Source organism: Seriola lalandi, unplaced genomic scaffold, assembly GCF_002814215.2.
Source record: "Seriola lalandi dorsalis isolate HSWRI2012SDOR001 ecotype SW California unplaced genomic scaffold, Sedor1 jcf7180002054861, whole genome shotgun sequence".
Lineage (NCBI taxonomy): Eukaryota > Metazoa > Chordata > Actinopteri > Carangiformes > Carangidae > Seriola > Seriola lalandi.
The window spans coordinates 839,467-858,420 of NW_019525414.1; the positions used below are offsets into that span (position 1 = coordinate 839,467).

Genomic DNA, 18,954 nt, shown 5'->3' on the forward strand with positions numbered 1-18,954 from the left:
TATATGCTAATATATCAAATTGTTTTCCAGTCAATTTCGAATAGGTTTCATATATATTTTTTACATATACTGTATGTTTATATTTTGCATGTACATTTATGTCATATTTGGAAATTCAACATATGCACATATATTACATTTGCGTGTGGGAGGTTTCACTTGTTTCCAGAAGATTTTGGAATATAATACAAAAAGAACCAGTACATATGTTGTGTATGGGACCTGTAGAGGTTTTATAGTTTATCATTCTCAGCAAAACAAGTGACATGATCATATTTCCAGGGATTCAACAACAAGTGGCAGCTGGTCATAGAAAAAAGGTTTCAGAGCAGCAGCATGATGTAAGATCTCATTGCATATCAAATAAATACACACACACACACACACACACGCGCACACACACACACACACACACACACACATATACACATACACACACACAGACACACACACACACACACACACACACACACACACACACACACACACACACACACACACACACACACACACAGTCACAGTGCTGCTGTTGGCCGTTGTTTGAGATGAGAGATGAAAAGGCCTTTTGTGGTTGAGAGGTCAGAGCTATTGAGCAGTAGATGTGTGAGTAGAGTCCGAGCTTGGCTTTCCCACAGTCTCTCTGTCCACTCACAGCTTAATACACTCGGTCAACAATCGAAGTGTGCCATAGGTGAACAAGCAGGAGTTTTACTGTCAGCACTGGGACAAGGTGCTGCTGGGAAGGTGTTTAACAAGCTTTTTGATCTAGTGACTTTTGGAAAATGAATATTCATCATCACGTGATGTTTAAAAGGTGTGTGTTTTATCTGAAACCAGAAGCATCTTTCTCACGCTTGGCTTGATTTGTACTGATTTGGGAGTAAAGTTGATCTGACAGTTATGGGAGAACCCAACAGTGTACAAAAAGAGACAATCAAGATGTCCCACAAACAAGAACTTTAAAGTGAATGCAGAACCATGTTTAGTCCTTTACCTGCTGTTGGGTCCAATCTCCAAAGGTCTCATTCAATTAATACAGATTCAACAAATCACCATTTAAAGCTGGAGGTTCAGCAGAGTGGAGTTTGTTGTTTTTTCAGTCCCCACATCATTATTACTTTCTAAATGGTAAATGAAGCTTACATCGTAACTGTTAGTAGAGGATGTATGAAGATATATGGAGATCTTTGGCAGAGAAATCAAAGGAACACAGAAATCCAAAAAGGCCCAAATGATTGTAATGGAAAGTCAAGTGGATGTCTTGGTTTCACAAATGTAGATTGTTTTACAGCAGTATTTAATGAATTTACACTTTCAATGCCTTTTCCCTGAACGCCACTAGTGCATTAAATCCTGTCTTTAATTGCTCCCTGGGTGACATCAGTCATCCTGTGTAACTGGTGTCTGAGATAAGCAGCTATCATCCCCAGTCTGATCTGTATCTTGGGGATGGTTTTTATCTCTGCTGGTCAGCCTGTGATTGCTTCACGTCTAAGTTATTGATGTGCGTCCTGTTTTTCACAAGCCTCAGCCCTGCCTGAGCCACATGGCTTTGTTATGCTAATGTCCCTGTATAAAATGAGGAGCAGCTCCTCCAGAGACATCAGAGCTCACACTGCCATCCAGAAGAAGCTGCTTACTTCACCTGCACAAACATGGCTCCCTGCTCCACCAACTACTCCTCTGTTCACCACCTCAGGATCTCTGAGAAAGACAGCATCAAAGTGAGTAGTAGAAGGGGTTTGAATGTTGCATCAGCTTGTACAGTACAAATGTCTGACTGTGTCTTACTGTCTTGAATCATGAACTTACCTGGCTGTCTCCTCTTCTCCAGTTGAGAAAACCTATTGTGGAGAAAATGCGCAGAGATCGCATCAACAGCTGCATCGAGCAGCTCAAGATCATCCTGGAGAAGGAGTTCCACAAGCAGGAGCCCAACTCCAAGCTGGAGAAAGCCGACATCCTGGAGATGACCGTGAGCTTCCTGAGGCAGCAGCTACAGCCAGGCCTCGACTACAGCCAAGGCTACTCTCACTGCTGGAGAGACTCTGTGCACTTCCTCTCTGCTGGCTCCAGCACAGAAGCCTCTGTCTCTCCTCTGCAAGGCCTCCAGCAGCAGGAGCAGCAGCTCCATCAGGCCCAGAGAGCCAGCAGTTCCTCCCCAGTCTGCTCCACCCTCAGGCCCACCACGCTGCTGGACAGCAGCAGCAGAGGCCCCGTGTGGAGGCCTTGGTAGAGACTCTGTCACACAGACACTGACACCTGAGGGAATCTACTCTCTCCCTCACTATGTAGGAAATATGTTTCCAGCCTGCTCGCTCCTGGTAATACTGAGTGTTTTTAGTGCTTCATCATATTGATGAGAAGATATGTAATAGGTATCTATCATCTTAATCACAAGTTCACACTGGAGATGGTTCACCACACACAACACTGCTTCCAGTGAAATGATATCACAGAATCCTTACTGTGAGCTTATAAATGCTTGGTTCCTTTATGTAACTGAAAACATTTTCACTGTGTGAAGTTAAAAGTTAAAAGGTTTACTGAACATATCTGCCCTGACTTATTTACATTTAATAAATGAAAAAGTATTTGACAAAACACCAAACAGTGTTGATCATCTGTGTATATGCTTTCTATTCTATTGCAATGCGTTATACTGTAAGAAAATGCTGTTGTATTGGAAATAGAATTCACAGTAATATAACTTTCAATGAAATATATTTGTACTTTTCTTTATATTATTTGTAATTCTATTACTTGTGAATACAGGATGTATGCTATGTGTGTGTGTGTGTGTGTGTGTGTGTGTGTGTGTGTGTAGGTGTGTGTGTGTGTGTGTGTGTGTGTGTATGTTAATTAAAAGCTCTGGATTAATAAAAAAAACATTTTTAAAATCTTGAATTTGCTTTTTTTAATGATTGTATCTTTTTATTGTTAATTGTCATACAAATGTTAGAAAATAAGTTTTAAGAGCCAAAATGTAATAGCACATCAGCCATATCAACATCCCAATACAACATTACAAGATGTTCACATGTACATCCACTTGCACACACTTGCACAAACATACATCATCATTCTCATCCATAAAACTTGGCATAGTTAATTCAAAACAGAAGAGAAATATTCTCAACAGCAGCTGTCAGTAAAACCCAGTATGGCATATACATATACACATATATACTGTTACATCAAGCAGTCCAAAGATAAACTCCACTGGAGTAAACAATCATTTCACTAGATTTGACAAAACCATCATTACTCGAAATCAACCTCCAGCTTTAAACACAAGGAAAAAGCAAATATCAGAATCAAAGTCAAAGCAGGACAATCTTCAAATAAGTGAGATCCTTCGCTTTTACTACTTGTCCATCAATGTGATGAGACAATAAGGAAACCCACCAGGAGCGAGCAGGCTGGAAACATATTTCCTACATAGTGAGGGAGAGAGTAGATTCCCTCAGGTGTCAGTGTCTGTGTGACATAGTCTCTACCAAGGCCTCCACACGGGGCCTCTGCTGCTGCTGTCCAGCAGCGTGGTGGGCCTGAGGGTGGAGCAGGCTGGGGAGGAACTGCTGGCTCTCTGGGCCTGATGGAGCTGCTGCTCCTGCTGCTGGAGGCCTTGCAGAGGAGAGACAGAGGCTTCTGTGCTGGAGCCAGCAGAGAGGAAGTGCACAGAGTCTCTCCAGCAGTGAGAGTAGCCTTGGCTGTAGTCGAGGCCTGGCTGTAGCTGCTGCCTCAGGAAGCTCACGGTCATCTCCAGGATGTCGGCTTTCTCCAGCTTGGAGTTGGGCTCCTGCTTGTGGAACTCCTTCTCCAGGATGATCTTGAGCTGCTCGATGCAGCTGTTGATGCGATCTCTGCGCATTTTCTCCACAATAGGTTTTCTCAACTGGAGAAGAGGAGACAGCCAGGTAAGTTCATGATTCAAGACAGTAAGACACAGTCAGACATTTGTACTGTACAAGCTGATGCAACATTCAAACCCCTTCTACTACTCACTTTGATGCTGTCTTTCTCAGAGATCCTGAGGTGGTGAACAGAGGAGTAGTTGGTGGAGCAGGGAGCCATGTTTGTGCAGGTGAAGTAAGCAGCTTCTTCTGGATGGCAGTGTGAGCTCTGATGTCTCTGGAGGAGCTGCTCCTCATTTTATACAGGGACATTAGCATAACAAAGCCATGTGGCTCAGGCAGGGCTGGGGTTCCCACACTCAGACCAGTGGGACTCCCAGCACAACAATAGAAGACATGTCAATAACTCATAGGGCATGTATCTGTGCTGGCATGTTTCCCAAGATAAGCAACAGGTAATTAACACTTTATCAAGTAGTTATTGAAAAATGAATCATGTGCTGAGGATCCGAGTTTGAATTTTTACATTGTACATTGTAGAATAAGGAGAAGTGATGCACATTGAAGTGAATATCTTCAAAGGGAGGTGCGTGCAATTAAGGACCAAATGCTTCACTGCAGTAAAACAATATAAAGTGAGGGCTTTCATTTTCTTTTCAAAGACTGCTGAGCCTCGCTGTAACAGCATGTTGGTGCATAAACAGGAGCAGAGCTCATGGAAGTGTTGTTCTCAGTAGAACAGGAGACTCCATGATTTTTCACATGAGGGAGAGGGAGAAAGGACAGAGCAGGTAGAACCAGTCCATGTAACACCTGTTCACTTCAGGCTCCTTAATGTCAGGGTTTCCATCAGGAGTGACGTGTGAACAAACCAATCAGTGAGCAGAGGCTCATCAAAGGCTGTCGCTCACTCACGTCATGTCAGGTGTGAAAGTTGCGCATCTTCTCAGTGGCGCCAGTCAAAGCCCGCGTGCGGTTCAGAGTTTTGATTCAGTCTATTCCTGCTCATTAGGCTCAAAGAAGACCGACGGTGCATTTTTACCTGCTTTCATTCAGAGAGAAAGAATGCTGCCAAATATGTCTGTTGGTGTTTTAAAAGGAAATTCAGCTGATAATGACGAAGAAAGAAAGTCATGATAATCATTGAAGCCCTGCCTGACCACAGGCTCACTGACAGTTCTTATACACTATTTAAGTTTATCTCTGATCTTGAAAAGCACTGTGTTATTTTGGCTCTTGCTGTTGGATTATTGTTGTTTTTAGTCCCACATCAGTAACTGAGTTCTGCTGAGAAATTGTGGGCAGGCATTCATTCATCCTCTAAGAGTCTACAGGCCCTGCTGTAAGTGAACTGTGTCAAATTAGTGTCAAGTTAATAGCATTATAAGAGGGTTGGCAGTGTGCCTCTGAGGGCCTCCATTGCTGGCCGGCCCCAGATGTGAAGTCGGCCTTGTAGGCGCAGTGTGAGTAGTCCTGTCTCCCTAGTTTCCCACCAGTCCCCAACATCAGTGTAAATGACCTACAAAAGCCACGTTGCTGCTCAATGCTCCACTGGGAATGTTAATTGATCTTTTGTTGCAGGACAAACAGAAACTCTGTGTCCTGGACCATCTGGGAAAAATCAAGTCAAGTGGCTTCACTGTTTGGCACGGAGCCGTCTGACTGCCTCTGGTCTGCTCTGACTTCTTTCATTTAAGGGTTCAGCCACAATGTTCAAATAAGTTCTAAAAGTTTTAATGAACTCAACAAAATACTGTTCCACTACAGAGGAGCTGTTAACATTTCCACTCAGACAAAGTCAAGGTGAACAAGTATTGGCAGTAAAAAATGTACACTTACAAAAGTGTTGAATTATTAATGGACAAATCTGGTACCTGGCAGGTTAATGCATGACAAGTGAAAGTCAGAGGTAATGAATGGAAATGGTAATTATGACAATTTGTCAGTTTTTCATTATTTTCATACGTAGGGACATGTTTCTCTACATGTTGACATAATTCATTCAAATACATTAAATACAATGCATTTTATCATCGAAATAAGGCAGAGTTACAGAGAGTTGTTTTTCCTGACAACATTTTATCATCTGATTTAATATTGAATGTGAAATCTAAATCCGAAACCACAAACCTCTGATAAATAGATAAAGGTTAATCAAAGTGCTCTGGATGATTTAAGACGTGATTCAACAGACTGTGAATAAAAGTGAACTAAAGTCTAATAGATTTAAAAAATAATAAAAGTATAAAGTCTTGCAAAATGAAAACATTTAAGACAGACCCGGATCTGTATGATCACACAGGTCAACACAGGCGCTTGAGTAAATGTACATGGGCAGGTTTGCAACCTGTTGATATTTTGGCTGTTAGGCATCATATCCATCTAAACCAGGTCACATACTATATTGAGCATCTCTTTTTTTCTTGCTCTACATTTGCATGTTTAGGAATGTGTGTGAACATCTATTCTGTTTCACTGCAGCATTTGAAAAACACATGAACTGCCAATCTGTCAAGTCACGTTCATGTTTGGCTTCATTATCTGTCCTTTCCATTGTCGACATGTTGTGTGAATTTGTGCCTCCTCTGAAAGTTAGTGTGCACCACACGGCTGCTGGGGGTCTTTGTCTACAAGTGTGTGTGAAGACAAGTTTCCCTCCCACCAGCAGCTCTGAATTCCTGCCATAAAGTCTCGGCCATCACTCAGAACTGCCGCTGCACAGAGCGGCTTCCCATCAGCCATCTCTCTGTGAGTGTGGTATCTCCCGTTTCCCACACTCTGTGCCTATTCACTGGTCCCAAGACGGGAACAATAGAAGTGTGTCTTGTTACACATCACATTAGCTACGGTGTTTGATCTCCTGTTGAAGGGGGAGGGGAGGCAGCTTCAGCCAGACCATCTGGCCCAGCCAACCAGACCCTGAGAAAGTCCCAGGCCTGCCACATTCTCCACAACCTCTGCACACAGATAGTTGTGAAAGACTTTTGTGGCACTTGAGACATAATTCAAGCTCTAGACAGCATGCCACAACCACCACAACGCAAGTGGGACATGTGACATAAGTGGAGCAGGGGTGTCTCCACACCCCACACTCCATGTTTTGAAACACCTGTGCAGCAGGACGGTGAGATCAGATGAAGCGTTAACGATCCCTGTGGGAAACTCTGGATCGAGAGAGAAATTTTGGGGAAAGATTGGGGGAGATTATATGAAAATGACCCCCCCCCCCCCCCCCCGAATAATGTCGATTCTATTTTTGAACATGCACATGTTTTCAACTCATTTGTTGAAATAATATCAGGATATTGAAAATGACAGAAACTTTGCAACTAAACGAGTCCATGTGCAAACACAGATTTACATCCATTACTGGCAGTAAACACATCATCTGCTATTCAGCTGCACTAGACCGAAGCATTAGATATCATTATGTTGTCTGCACTTTGGTGACAGAATAAACTCATTTTTGTTCTATCTTGTGAATATATGTGGTGTTGCTCTTTAAATGCTCCAGTCTACAACTATTTACACTGTTTTCTCACGAATATGATCACACTGACTTATTACTGGAGCAGCAGATGCCTGAACGATGCCACTGTTCCCTTGAGCAAGACACAAGAGTGAAGCTGCTGTTGGTTGAATGCTGTGGTGTGACAGGATTTGTGGATTTGTAGTCCTCGATGGAGCTACTTCTAAACTTTAATCAAAATACAAACCCCACCTGCTGCTCACTTCTTACATGAATTATTCATTCAGTGAAGCTGCTGACACACACACACACACACACACACACACACACACACACACACACACATGTAAGATCTTTATGTAAGATCTATGCACTTTCTGAATAAAGTGGAAACACTGTTGTTGTTTATGTTTGTAAAACTTCATGTGAAGTTTTCCATTTATTGTTTGAAATGTTCAAAGACAAACTTCTCAAGGAAGCAGTTCAACAGATTCTTTCAGTAAAGATTGATGTCAACATAAAAAGCCTTTATGAAAGGTAATATTCATTTTCAATTTCATTTGAAGATGAAAAAACATCTATTATAAAGATCACAGCTGAACAGTGAACAGGTTCAGCAGTAACACTCCTTCACACACAGGCCACATAATGGTTACACATAGTCATAATAAAGTAGAATCAAAACAAGATTTACAATAGAAGTGGATCCATTGGATCCATTGAAGGGATATTGATTCATCAGCACTGAGGTGATGAGACGGATCAGTCAGTGATACTCAGTATCAAAGTCAAACAGTGTCTCAGACACTTGAATAGTTTCCACCCAACATGGGTCATGGAACAAGATGAGATGTGATCTGCTTTTCCACATGAACAATGAACACAATCACAGAGTGAGCCCTCTAATTATACACATGGTGTACATATTCAGTAAAACCTGAATCATCAGTCCTTCCAAAAGAATACTGGGACATTTCACCTCACTAGTAAAACACTCAACAATGGTTAATCTCCTGCCAAAGCAAAAGGAAACAGACTTCAGTGAGTCCTCAACTCTCTGTCCATGACATTCACAGACGTGGTTCTGTCTCTGCGTGGAGGTGACGCTGCCTCCATCCTACCAGGGCCTCCACAGACCACAGCTGGCCTGGCTCACACCTTTGCTGGAGCTGACCTGATGGAGAGGAGAGCCAGGAGGAGAGAGGCTGCAGGGACTGTGGCTGGTCCTGCTGGACACCTGCAGGCCCTGGAAGTGGCTGAGCAGCCGCCTGTGGGCCTGAGTCTGGACCTGGCAGTGGGACAGGAAGCTGACGGCCTCCTGCACGCAGCGGGAGTAGCCGTCACTGGCTGTCGTCAGGCCGGAGGTCATGCTGATCTGCTGCTGCTGCTGCTTCTTCTGCTGCTGCCAGCTTCTCAGATAGGACACAGCCATCTCCAAGATGTCCGCCTTCTCTTGCTTGGAATCAGGCTGCTGCCTGAGGAACTCTGGACCCAGCAGGGACTTCAGCTGCTCAATGCTGGTGTTGATGCGGTCTCTGCGCAGTTTCTCCACCATCGGCTTTCTCAGCTGAAGAAGAAGAGGAGAAAACATTTAGACCATTTGAAACTGGAAACTTTTTCATGTTATTTGAAAACATTTGGACAAGGAAGTACAGTGGCTTTATAGAACAGGTGTTTACCTTGTGAGCAGGAGTCAGGTGTTCCTTAGAGCAGTTTGCTTGTCCAAAAACAGTGGGAGCCATAGTTGTAGAGTCAGAGCGAGTCTGCTCAGTTTGAAGAGCCAGTTGAATCTGAGCTGCTGCTCCTCTGCCTCTGCCCTGTATTTATACACACAAATCTCCATATGAATGTGTGGGTCTTGGGCTTGTTGGAGTTTCTCACAGTCCGGGGACCAATGAGAGCGCTGGGAAGGGCTTTGAGGAACGCAGGGCTGCCACATGCTCAATGAAGTGTTTATAGCCGTGGGGACAATGAGTGTGTCTCCGGGGAGCAGGTGGAGGAATAGACTACAAGAGAATGGGCCCGGGGTGGAGGGGGTGGGAATGAAGGAGGGGTGGTGTAGCTGGGAGACTGACCCAGCGCTTGTGTTGATATGGGAAAGTGGTGACCCCAGGGGGAAGCACGCCGCTGTCTCATGTCATCTCCACCGCCACGTAATTGAGCACAAAGTGCCTCCGCCACCAGGCACACGTGGGTGTTAGAGAGGGGCAGCCATTAGAAAAGATCTACACGCAGCCGCTTCCACCGGTTTGACACGGCAGACTTCCCTCATGGAGCCGAGCAGAAGCCGAGCTGCAGACTCACTCGCCAGAACAGTCTGTCAATCAAAGGCCATGACGACCTGTTCTCTTACTCAGTGTCAAAATGAAAACAATATTGGTTCTTTCACATAACATATTTCTGTTTGGACTGTATGGTGATGTCAGGTCATAATCATCCAAACTGGCACACATTCCTCAAAGTGTTTAATGATGTCCAGCTTCACCGTTATCACTGACACTGTTTCAAACGTATGTCTAAATGAAGTTATATCTGATAATCTGACTAAACTGTTGCTAGTTTACCAACGATCTGATGATCTGACAGCTCATGTTCCTGGTCCTGTTGGACTGGTAGTCATCTGGTTGGGTCCCCAGATCTTATTACTCATAGAAATGATGAAAGTCAGACCCAGATATTTATCAAATCTAATCTTCCTTTAAAGATGTTGGATGCGGAATGATGACACTGCTGTCAATCAAATCTGATCAAATCACACCTACACACTTCAGAGGAACCTGGTCAGCTGACATGTGTGTGTGTGTGTGTGTGTGTGTGTGTGTGTGTGTGTGTTTATTGTACATTAGCTCAAACCATACTCCATTTGACAAATAGAAAATACATAGAAGTGGATATTTTGCTTTGAAAAGGATTCAGTTTGTTTTGAAACTTTAATTGAACATGAACGTGATTTGAACTGATTCAACTGTAAACATCCCAACAGTCTCCACACTCCAAGCACATGTTCACACATCAGGAAAACCCCCACATACTCAAAGACTGCCACACTCTTACTCACGTTCCATCCCTCCCACACACGCACACACACACACACACACACACACACACACACACACACACACACACACACACACACACTGGCTGATATGCCTGCTGCTGGCCACGTCTCAGTCACACGCTCCCTTCCTGCCTGTGTGGAACGTGGGAGCTGCTGTGGTCCCGGGCTTCCCACACTTCAGTGTTAATGACACTGAGGCTGGCTGCACAAAGGAAGTGTGCCCCATCGAACAAAGATTGAGTGACCACCCCCCTCTCCCAGCACACACACACACCCAGGAAGACAGGGCTGTCAACAGAGCTTCCAGGCACACCATCTGGACTGATCGTATGCTATTGTCAGCCAATCAAGCATGGGAGACGCTCACCGTGAGAATTGGGAAGGCTGAAATAGAGACAGAAAGTTAAATAAGAAGAATAGTGTGTGTGTGTGTGTGTGTGTGTGTGTGTGCTTGTGTGTGTGTGTGTGTGTGTCGGTGGGTTTGAGGATTTGAGAATATTGAGGATAGTTGATGAAGTTTTCTTGTGAAGGAAAGAGTGCGATGCTGTGTGAGACAAACAGTTGAGAAAAAGTGAATATTGTTCATAAGATTTTTGCAACAGAAAGAATATTCAATACAGACACAGATACAACAAGTCATAACAACATGATAAAGTATTAAGTATTGGCAGCTGTGAGTAAGTCTTGTCTTATAGGCACTTCTAAATGTAAAGTATTAGTAGTAATACTGCACATTTTTAGAGTAAAAAATTGGAAACTCAGGCCACACGCCATTCAGCTTCACATCTCTGTCCACCATGTTGTCATAGTTACAGAGACTTCTTGTAAGTGAATGACCTTCTCCTCCGTGTAGGTCGCCCTCATGCAGATGTTTTTCCCCATGTTCCCACCACACATCATCCCAGTCCACACAACAATCAGGATATCTCCCTTGTTGTGGCGCATCAGCTGAGCAACAAGGGGCCTGCGAAGGGCCCCTCCCAGCTGTTTGTTTGGATTGGGGCCATTGTACCCCATGAATTCAACTAATTCATTCACATCCTATTGTCATAACTCTGCTTTGTGATTGGCCAACCACTGTGAGAACCAGCATCACATTGAATCGATGGGAAAGTTGGTATAAGTATATAAGGGATGGACGTCTTGGTGGGTAAAATCATAACCCTGAACGCCTCACACAGGTCTGGACTGACTGGACGACATCTGACATTACATTCATCATGAGGGATCAGCGCAAAACGTAAGGACAAAACTCATCTGTAGAGGAGGATTTTTCTTTTTATTTCTCTTCCTTCAAATATTTTCTCATTGGAGGGTCAGGAAGGTTTTGGTTTTATTAGGTTATCAGACTCACAAATTACACTCATCAGTACGAACTGACAGTTAGGACTGTATTTGCTCACGTCTAAAGTTGAAGCGCTCTCTATCCAACAGTACTCTAATGTTTTCCTTTCTCCTCAGCTTGTGTAAAATGATGATTTTGGAGAGGAAATGCACAGACAGAGCAGTGAGGCTCCGCTCAGCAATGGAGAGCCAACTCAACACTGTAGTGTCCAGCTCTGATGTGTGGGACAAGACTGTCTCCTTCTTCACAGTGAAGAAGGCCTTGATTTTCCATAGTGGCTACACCAAATCCTCCAGAGAGGCCATGAGGCTGTTCGCCTCCCCGGCAGAGGACGTGGCACCGCTGTGCTGCCGGTAAAGAGAGGGGACACACGAGTGAAGATAACCTGACACACAATACAACGGCTACAATATCTACAAGCTCTGAAGCCTTGAGCATATCTGCACCATGTCCAGAAGAAGTTCCACATGAATAACATTTTTCAGATAGAAAAAAAGATCCAGAAAAGTAAAGCGTTTTGTTTGTATGTTTTTATTGTGGTGTTTTCACTTGAGTGTAAAAAGGTAGAAAAGATTGGAGTTTTATACTGATCAACTATGACCATAAACACTGTGATTTTATTGGTCCCCAGTTGGGCCTTAAAATGTGCATTTTATGCCTTAAACTTAGCAGCCGGCTCCTTGTCACTGGTCACAGAATGACGAGGGTTTTAACTTAAAGCGTATTCCTTTGTATGAAGGGGAAATGTTTATGCCAATGCATACTTTATTTTGTAAATGTTTATGACATTGTAACTTTTGTTAATTTTAATTGTTAAGTATAAAATATCTAGCTGAAAGCCATGAGTGACGTGCAATATGTGCTTTCACATGCAAGTTGAAATTAAACTGTTATTGGTGTTTTCTAAATGTTTTGACCAGTCACTTTACAATGCAAACTTTAATGTGGTCAGTTGGATTGTTTCTATCAGGTTTTGTATTTTATTCATTTACCACTACACATCTGAGTGTGTTAATGAATGTCGCCCTCTCGTGGCCTTTACACAGCAATACCTCCAGACATGATCCACACAGTAACAGCCTTTCCCCCCAGGACTCATGATCCCAACAGGTTTAAGCAAAACACCACCACAGACTAAATATGAGTTTCACAACTGAAAGAATGCTCACATCCCTATATCTACACTGAAATAATTATCGGTTGCTGTAATCTTTAAATGTTTGTATGGTCACGTGCTGTTTTAAGACAGACTTTAAAAAAAAAAAAAAAGAACCTGTGCTTTAAAATAAGCAGGTTTGAAGGTTGAAACAGGAAAGTAGGGAGGTTGCCGTCAGCCGGGTTCAGTCGACCTTCAGAGGCCTGTACTACGAAGCAAGATCAACATATCCAGGATAACTTTTAGTTATCTGGGTTAACTGAACCTAACATTGACCGTCCTGATAACCTGTACTACGAGTTCACGTGAAAGAGGCGGAGTTGTTAATTATAAACAACATCATCAAAGCCATGAATGAAGTTCTTTATATGATATGAAAGACACGCTGATAGCAACGTCCAAAAGTTGTTGTTCAACAAGGTGAAATGTGAACATGATCACGTGACTGGAATAAAAATGATTATTTCCATGTCTAAATATAATTTCTTTCAAAGTCAAATTTAAGATATATTGTAAATAAGTGCATGAATTATCATGTTTGAGTATTTTCGCTCTTCAGTCTGATGATGAACATGTGAAGCAGATAAAGGTTAAAGTTAATGTCAGACTGTTTCTGCTGCAGAGAGGAGAGAAAGAAAAGAGGAGAGAAGTAGCTGATGTCTGATGAGTCAGTCTGACTGAAATGTTCATTTATAATGATGGAAATAATTAACAAAGTGTGGATCATTGTTCTTATCAGAAGTTTAGTTTTTATTTCTATTTATTTGGTCACGGAGTGCTCGTGTTATTCTGAGCAGTGAAGAAGAGGAGAGTAAAAGCTTCATCGGTGTCAGGAATCCTGTCGGATTAAAGAATATTTGTGAAGCTATAATAGTAATTATATAGGCTATTTATTAAGCGTGATAAAGTTTCAGTGCATTTTTTTTAGAAGCTTTGTTTTAAAACCACAGTGGACACATGGAAAGATTCAAACAGGAAAACTGTTCCACTGGTTTTTTATATTTCCTACAACTATCTACTGATCTTTATTATTGATCACTTTATTGTAAACTCTTTTGTCCCCTTCAGGATCCTGTAGGAATGATGAATCAGTTTTTCCAGGTATCTGATTGGTCAGTAGTTTGGCTGTTGACCGGTTTTAACCTGATCCTCTAAATTAATCTGCGCCAGAGCAGGTTAGGAGTTCAGCATCAGTTACCATGGTGATTTACCGTGAGCCGTAGGACTGAAAACCCAGAGTTAAACCTGATGTTACCTGGATAACCTCAAATCCTGCTTCGTAGTACAGGCCTCAGAATGTAACGTCTGATTGTTTACACTGGACTTTGCCCCTGTACTCTTCTAAAATAGATATGAGCCGTTTTAAAGTCCTTCAGGACTAAAGAAACATGACTTCAGTAATCTGATCTGGTGTGAATGTAAAAACTACATTGTGTTTTTAATATGTTTCTATTCTATTCACCTTCAATAGCCCATTAGAAAACAAATAAGCTGCTTTAATGGACACAGAAGGTGATCCACAGTTTGAGTGGAGACAGCAGCAGGAACAGAGGAGGTCACCCTGGAGCAGATTTGGAATTATTACGGCTTTATTAATCATAAGCTAAATTCAGAAAGCAGACATTCAGCAACAGTTGAACATTGTAGCAGCGGGAATAGGTGAATTAACAATAAACCGGGTGAACTCCACACCATGCATTCAACTCTTGAGTACAAGGACACCTTTTTCACTACGTTGAAGTGTCACTGAAGATAAAACTCAGCTGCACTTTGCTTTCCAGAAGTCTGTTGTGGGAACTGACACAAGAATGTAGCCAGTGATAAAACCAAAACTAACGAGCACAGAGAGGCCTGAGAAATGAATAAACTGAACACACAAAACAATTAGTCAAAGAAAAGAAGTGTTTAAGGATATAATGTCGGTCTGTTTTATTATTAATTTAGACAGGTCTGATATTTCCAAGTTATAAGTCCAAAGTTCACTTTGTCAACAAGGCATAGCTTTATGGAAAAAAAATAAAACAAACTTTTATTTGTTTTTTTCCTCATTTTGCTTCAGAGGTTGATAAAAGAAACTTACACATACACACTAAATCAAAAAACCCTTTTCTGTCCATCACTCAAATTCCAGTTACAACCTACATGAAGACCAAACAGCAAAAGCCCAGAAGAAAGGACAGGTTACCTGGCAACCATGCGACACTGACACCTTCTGCCATTTTAAAAGCCCTGACCAAAAACAAACTGAAACCAAACAAACAAGAAATGAAAACAAGATAAAATCAAATGCCATTCGTAATACGTGGTGGGTCAAATCCCAAAACCTTTTTAGTTACTTTAACATTGCACCCCAGGATTAGAATGGGGGGGGGGGGGTTGAAAAGCAAAAACGTCCACCTTATAACAGAATTTACATGAGTTATTCCCATCAATCGGACTTTTTTTTTCTTTTTTTAAATATGAAAACCAAATACTCTCAGCCCATCATTCTGTGGTAAACTGTGATGTGAATCTTCAGATCTGTTGGTGGTAGCTGTCCTGAAGCACAATGAGTCCCAGATGTCTTGTCTCAAGCTTGGCCAGAAACTATACACTGAAGCGAAATGAATCAGGGGGGCAACACGTGAAATTCTGTTTGAGTGTGCCCCCCCCCACCCTTTAACAGCGTTGTCTTTTTGTGTTAAACGTTACAGAGATGTTGCCAAATGTGGATGATCTTTTTTAGACTACACATTGATTCTGTTTAAAGTTGTTACGTCATATGGGGGAGGGAGGTGAGCAGGAAGCATGGTGTATACTTTGTGTATGTACTCTGCATGTGTATCAATGTGTAAAAAGACATTTCCTTCAGTTGATAGGTGTCCCCATGTTATTTGCAGGGCTGTTGTGTGTTGGAGAGGTGTGGACTGAGGTTGGCTTTCACGGCAAAGAGTTCAACAAATCCTGCAGGAAGAGGTCTGGGTCTGCGATTTCAGAGAGAAGACCTGGAAAAGAAACAACATTAAGTCAAAACAAGAATGTGAAGTTCAGTGTTGACCAGTCACAAAGGAAAAACAAGAGCTGCAACAGTGACGGGTCGTTTTCCAAGATGAATTCAGATTTCGAGTTGAATCTTCGAAAAGGGATGACTGGGCAGTCAAAGTGAATCAGGTGTATATGTATACTAACCTACAACATCAAAGAACTCTGACAAGGACTCGGCAGGCATGAGCTCATCCTGGAAGGCCCTGAGCACGCGCTCTGAGGCCTCATAGATGGGCATGTCGTTGTGACGGACATATTCTGCCAGCGAGAAGGACCAGCCCCCCTCAGTGTTGCTGGTGGGTACTTTCTGTACGGCCAAACAGCGGAACAGAGAAAGGTTTTACTCTCAGTATTACATCATGTAGTAAGATCCAAGAAACAACACAATGTGACTGTGGAGGCCTCAAACCTTTGATTACATTCACAGGTTTTTTTTTTTTGTTGCCTCAAAATTCAAATTTTCTTTTTTTTTTTTGAATCATTTAAAAGTCCAAAAAACAGTTTCTTTTTGTTGTGCATCTTGACTCATTTTCAAACTCACTACAGTCAGATTAAACATGTCTGTATAACTTAACACACACAGCAGAATATCATTGGTGCACAGTAGTTTTGATGTGCAACACATTTACCCTGAACATGTCATAGACCAGATCCACCAGGCCCCAGAAGAGAAGAGGAGAGCGATACACTGCATATTCCTTTGGTGCTTTGTCTGTAAGTCTGAAAATAAAACAGAGAAGGATGGTTTATGAGATTAGCTATATTTTTAAATATGATATGAATCTGTAAAATATACAGTTTTAGCACAATTTAGTAAGTTCAGATCTACTTTAAGTAAAGATTGGTAGATTAGAAACTCTTCCGTGTAGATATAAGGTGTGTTCATTCAGAATAAGTGGTCAAACACTTATCGTATTTGGCCTTCCTTAAACCCCACCCAACAAAATCATAATTTCATGTTGCCCCATTGAAGGGATTTAATGTTAGACAAAGTTGCATTTTTAACTGTAACACTTGTAAAACAGAAGGACAGAAAAGTAAAGTCTTACTTGTTGGTGCAAACGCCCGAGACCTTGCGGGCATGTGCGGTGACCAGGAGTCTTCGTAGGAAGTATATACGTGAACTCCTCCAGCGTTCAGGCGGCATGATGTGCATGGCCAAGATGGTGAAATAGTGCGGTCCTTCAACCTCATATGAGCTCTCCATCCATTTCTCACACGGCTGCTCCTGGAAACTCTGCAGGTTCTTCTCCTCCCGAGACGTAGCCCTTGTACTGCAGAGACAGTTTGAACAGGAGAGTGAGACACGGACAGGAAGTATGTTCCACCTGAATGTCGTGTGTCTTCTTTACACTTCATCACTGTCCCAGCAGCTGAGCACTGGCACTGATCGAATGTCTGATATACATACGTGTTGAGGACGTAGAGCACAGTGTGGATGATGTAGGGGATGAGGTGGATGTTGCTCTCTCGGCCTCCTCCTCCCGTGTCCACGCTGAACGACTGTTCGGTGGCGAAGCGGAGGAACAGCAGTTTGGTGTCGTGGATGTTTAGTTGGTAGGTGGGCTCCCGCTGGCCTGTGCACTCCTGCAGATATGTGTTGTGTCTGCACCAGAGGGAGATACAGAGGGGGATCATTCACTGTCTTATGATGTGAAATTTCTGCAACTGTGTGGGTGCTGATGTTTGATTTTACCTTGCTAAGCATGTAGCAAAGGCTGATTCTGGGACATGTGGTCCCCACACAGGAAGCAGCCCATTGCACTTGGTGTTGGCGTTCTGGAGAGCAGCACTCTCCCACTCCTCTCGCCCCCGGGCCAGCCTGCCCCCAGAGTAAAGGAAAACACAGAGCTCACATTACACTAAATTCAATGTGACTTTATAGTAGGAAGTTTCTTGATTGCTCTAAACATCAGCAGGTACATAATGGTGTGTGTTGCTACCTGACAGCTGCCAGATGGCAGTCATAGTGGACTATGTTAAAGTGCGACACAGTGCTGTAGCCCTGCTGCTTGCGAGGCTTGTTTTCAAAGTCCTCCAAGGCCACACGCTTTGTGAAAGTGTAGATACCCAGGACTTTGGTCGGCTGTAAGAGACAGACGGAAATGTTCATTCAAAACACCACAAGTCACTTCAATACACAAGAAGAAATCCTCTGTACTGAGGGTTGTCTGTGATGTAATCCATTCGTAATCCTGTGTGTTGTACCTGGAACTTGTAACCTTCTCTACAGATACAGCAGGTCAAGCCCGGCTCCTCTATCAACTCCTCCATTTGCTTCAGCAGTGAGGTCTTAGTCACCACCTGACCCTTCTCATTGGTCTGAAAGGCAAAAGCAGGAGTGAAAATGAACCCTGGGCTGTGTTAACGACGGGATGAAACAACACGACAGAGGCAGAGTCACAAATAGGAGTATTTAAACAAAGGAAGAGGATGAGCATACCGTCATGCCCAGTGTTCCCAGGGCCTTCTGCCTCATGGCCATAGCCATTCGCTTCTTCTCAGCTCTGGTCTCCCTGCGCGCTGCTTCAATCTTCAGGTTGACGTCACTGTGCTCCCTCAGGGCCTCCAGAAGGTTCTCTGCCAGAGTGCCGATGCCTTCGTCACTGGATACCTGCTCCAGCTTGTGCAAGTTGGTTATTGAGTCTGTGCCTATCAGCACCTGGACAGAAGATAAGAAGTCATCCAGTCATGTTGGGTGGGGAGGGTCATTTGTATATAAAAGAATTGTTGATGCCGAGTTTGCCAGCTGGGCCAAATATTTTAAATGGTTGATAGTTGCACTGTTCCTCCAAGTACTGGAAACTGTCCTGAGTTATCCATCTTCCACTGTTGGGTATCAGGCAGCTCCGACAGAGTTTTTAGTATTTAGTACCTGTGTGGGGGGGTGCTGGGTCGCCAAACCACGAAGCAATCTGAGAATAAAGGGTAGAGCTGGTCTGGAGAGGAACTTCTTCCAGACATCTGCATCCAGACTAATGAGAGCATTCAGAACATGAAGACAATGGTTGAAACAAAGAAGCATAGAAATATTTGTATAAATAT

At 43.0% G+C, this 18,954-nt stretch overlaps 4 protein-coding genes and 1 long non-coding RNA gene across 11 annotated transcripts in view; 2 read left to right on the top strand and 3 right to left on the bottom strand.

The window, feature by feature from the left end:
• Window positions 1-1,621: 1,621 nt before the first annotated feature.
• Window positions 1,622-2,400, top strand: LOC111670837 (transcription factor HES-5-like). The gene is made up of 2 exons (XM_023427750.1): window positions 1,622-1,724; window positions 1,835-2,400. Exons 1-2 carry the CDS (start codon window positions 1,656-1,658, stop codon window positions 2,234-2,236), a joined length of 471 nt encoding a protein of 156 aa, XP_023283518.1. The 5' UTR covers window positions 1,622-1,655; the 3' UTR covers window positions 2,237-2,400.
• Window positions 2,401-2,913: 513 nt separating this feature from the next.
• her12 (hairy-related 12) lies at window positions 2,914-4,111 on the bottom strand. The gene is made up of 2 exons (XM_023427722.2): window positions 4,009-4,111; window positions 2,914-3,898 (listed from the first exon to the last, which is right to left on the bottom strand). Exons 1-2 carry the CDS (start codon window positions 4,075-4,077, stop codon window positions 3,497-3,499), a joined length of 471 nt encoding a protein of 156 aa, XP_023283490.1. The 5' UTR covers window positions 4,078-4,111; the 3' UTR covers window positions 2,914-3,496.
• Window positions 4,112-7,733: 3,622 nt separating this feature from the next.
• LOC111670786 (transcription factor HES-5-like) lies at window positions 7,734-9,124 on the bottom strand. Its single transcript, XM_087179639.1, has 2 exons — window positions 9,006-9,124; window positions 7,734-8,893 (listed from the first exon to the last, which is right to left on the bottom strand). The coding sequence occupies exons 1-2, from the start codon at window positions 9,066-9,068 to the stop codon at window positions 8,444-8,446; spliced, it is 513 nt and encodes a 170-aa protein (XP_087035765.1). The 5' UTR covers window positions 9,069-9,124; the 3' UTR covers window positions 7,734-8,443.
• A 2,431-nt stretch (window positions 9,125-11,555) lies between these two features.
• Window positions 11,556-12,213, top strand: LOC147817889 (uncharacterized). Its single transcript, XR_015438548.1, has 2 exons — window positions 11,556-11,624; window positions 11,846-12,213. It is a non-coding gene; the product is annotated as an uncharacterized LOC147817889 (long non-coding RNA).
• A 2,243-nt stretch (window positions 12,214-14,456) lies between these two features.
• Window positions 14,457-18,954, bottom strand: part of ubr4 (ubiquitin protein ligase E3 component n-recognin 4) — a 54,209-nt gene continuing 49,711 nt past the window's right edge. For all 7 annotated transcript variants that reach the window (XM_023427482.2, XM_087179705.1, XM_087179704.1 and 4 more), the window contains 10 exons: window positions 18,785-18,884; window positions 18,353-18,571; window positions 18,118-18,231; window positions 17,853-17,995; window positions 17,606-17,731; window positions 17,321-17,515; window positions 16,959-17,183; window positions 16,539-16,629; window positions 16,054-16,216; window positions 14,457-15,869 (listed from right to left, as the gene is read on the bottom strand). In XM_023427482.2, the coding sequence (XP_023283250.1) occupies window positions 15,805-15,869; window positions 16,054-16,216; window positions 16,539-16,629; window positions 16,959-17,183; window positions 17,321-17,515; window positions 17,606-17,731; window positions 17,853-17,995; window positions 18,118-18,231; window positions 18,353-18,571; window positions 18,785-18,884 (1,441 nt within the window). In that variant the 3' untranslated portion in view covers window positions 14,457-15,804. The remainder of the gene's footprint in view (window positions 15,870-16,053; window positions 16,217-16,538; window positions 16,630-16,958; window positions 17,184-17,320; window positions 17,516-17,605; window positions 17,732-17,852; window positions 17,996-18,117; window positions 18,232-18,352; window positions 18,572-18,784; window positions 18,885-18,954) is intronic.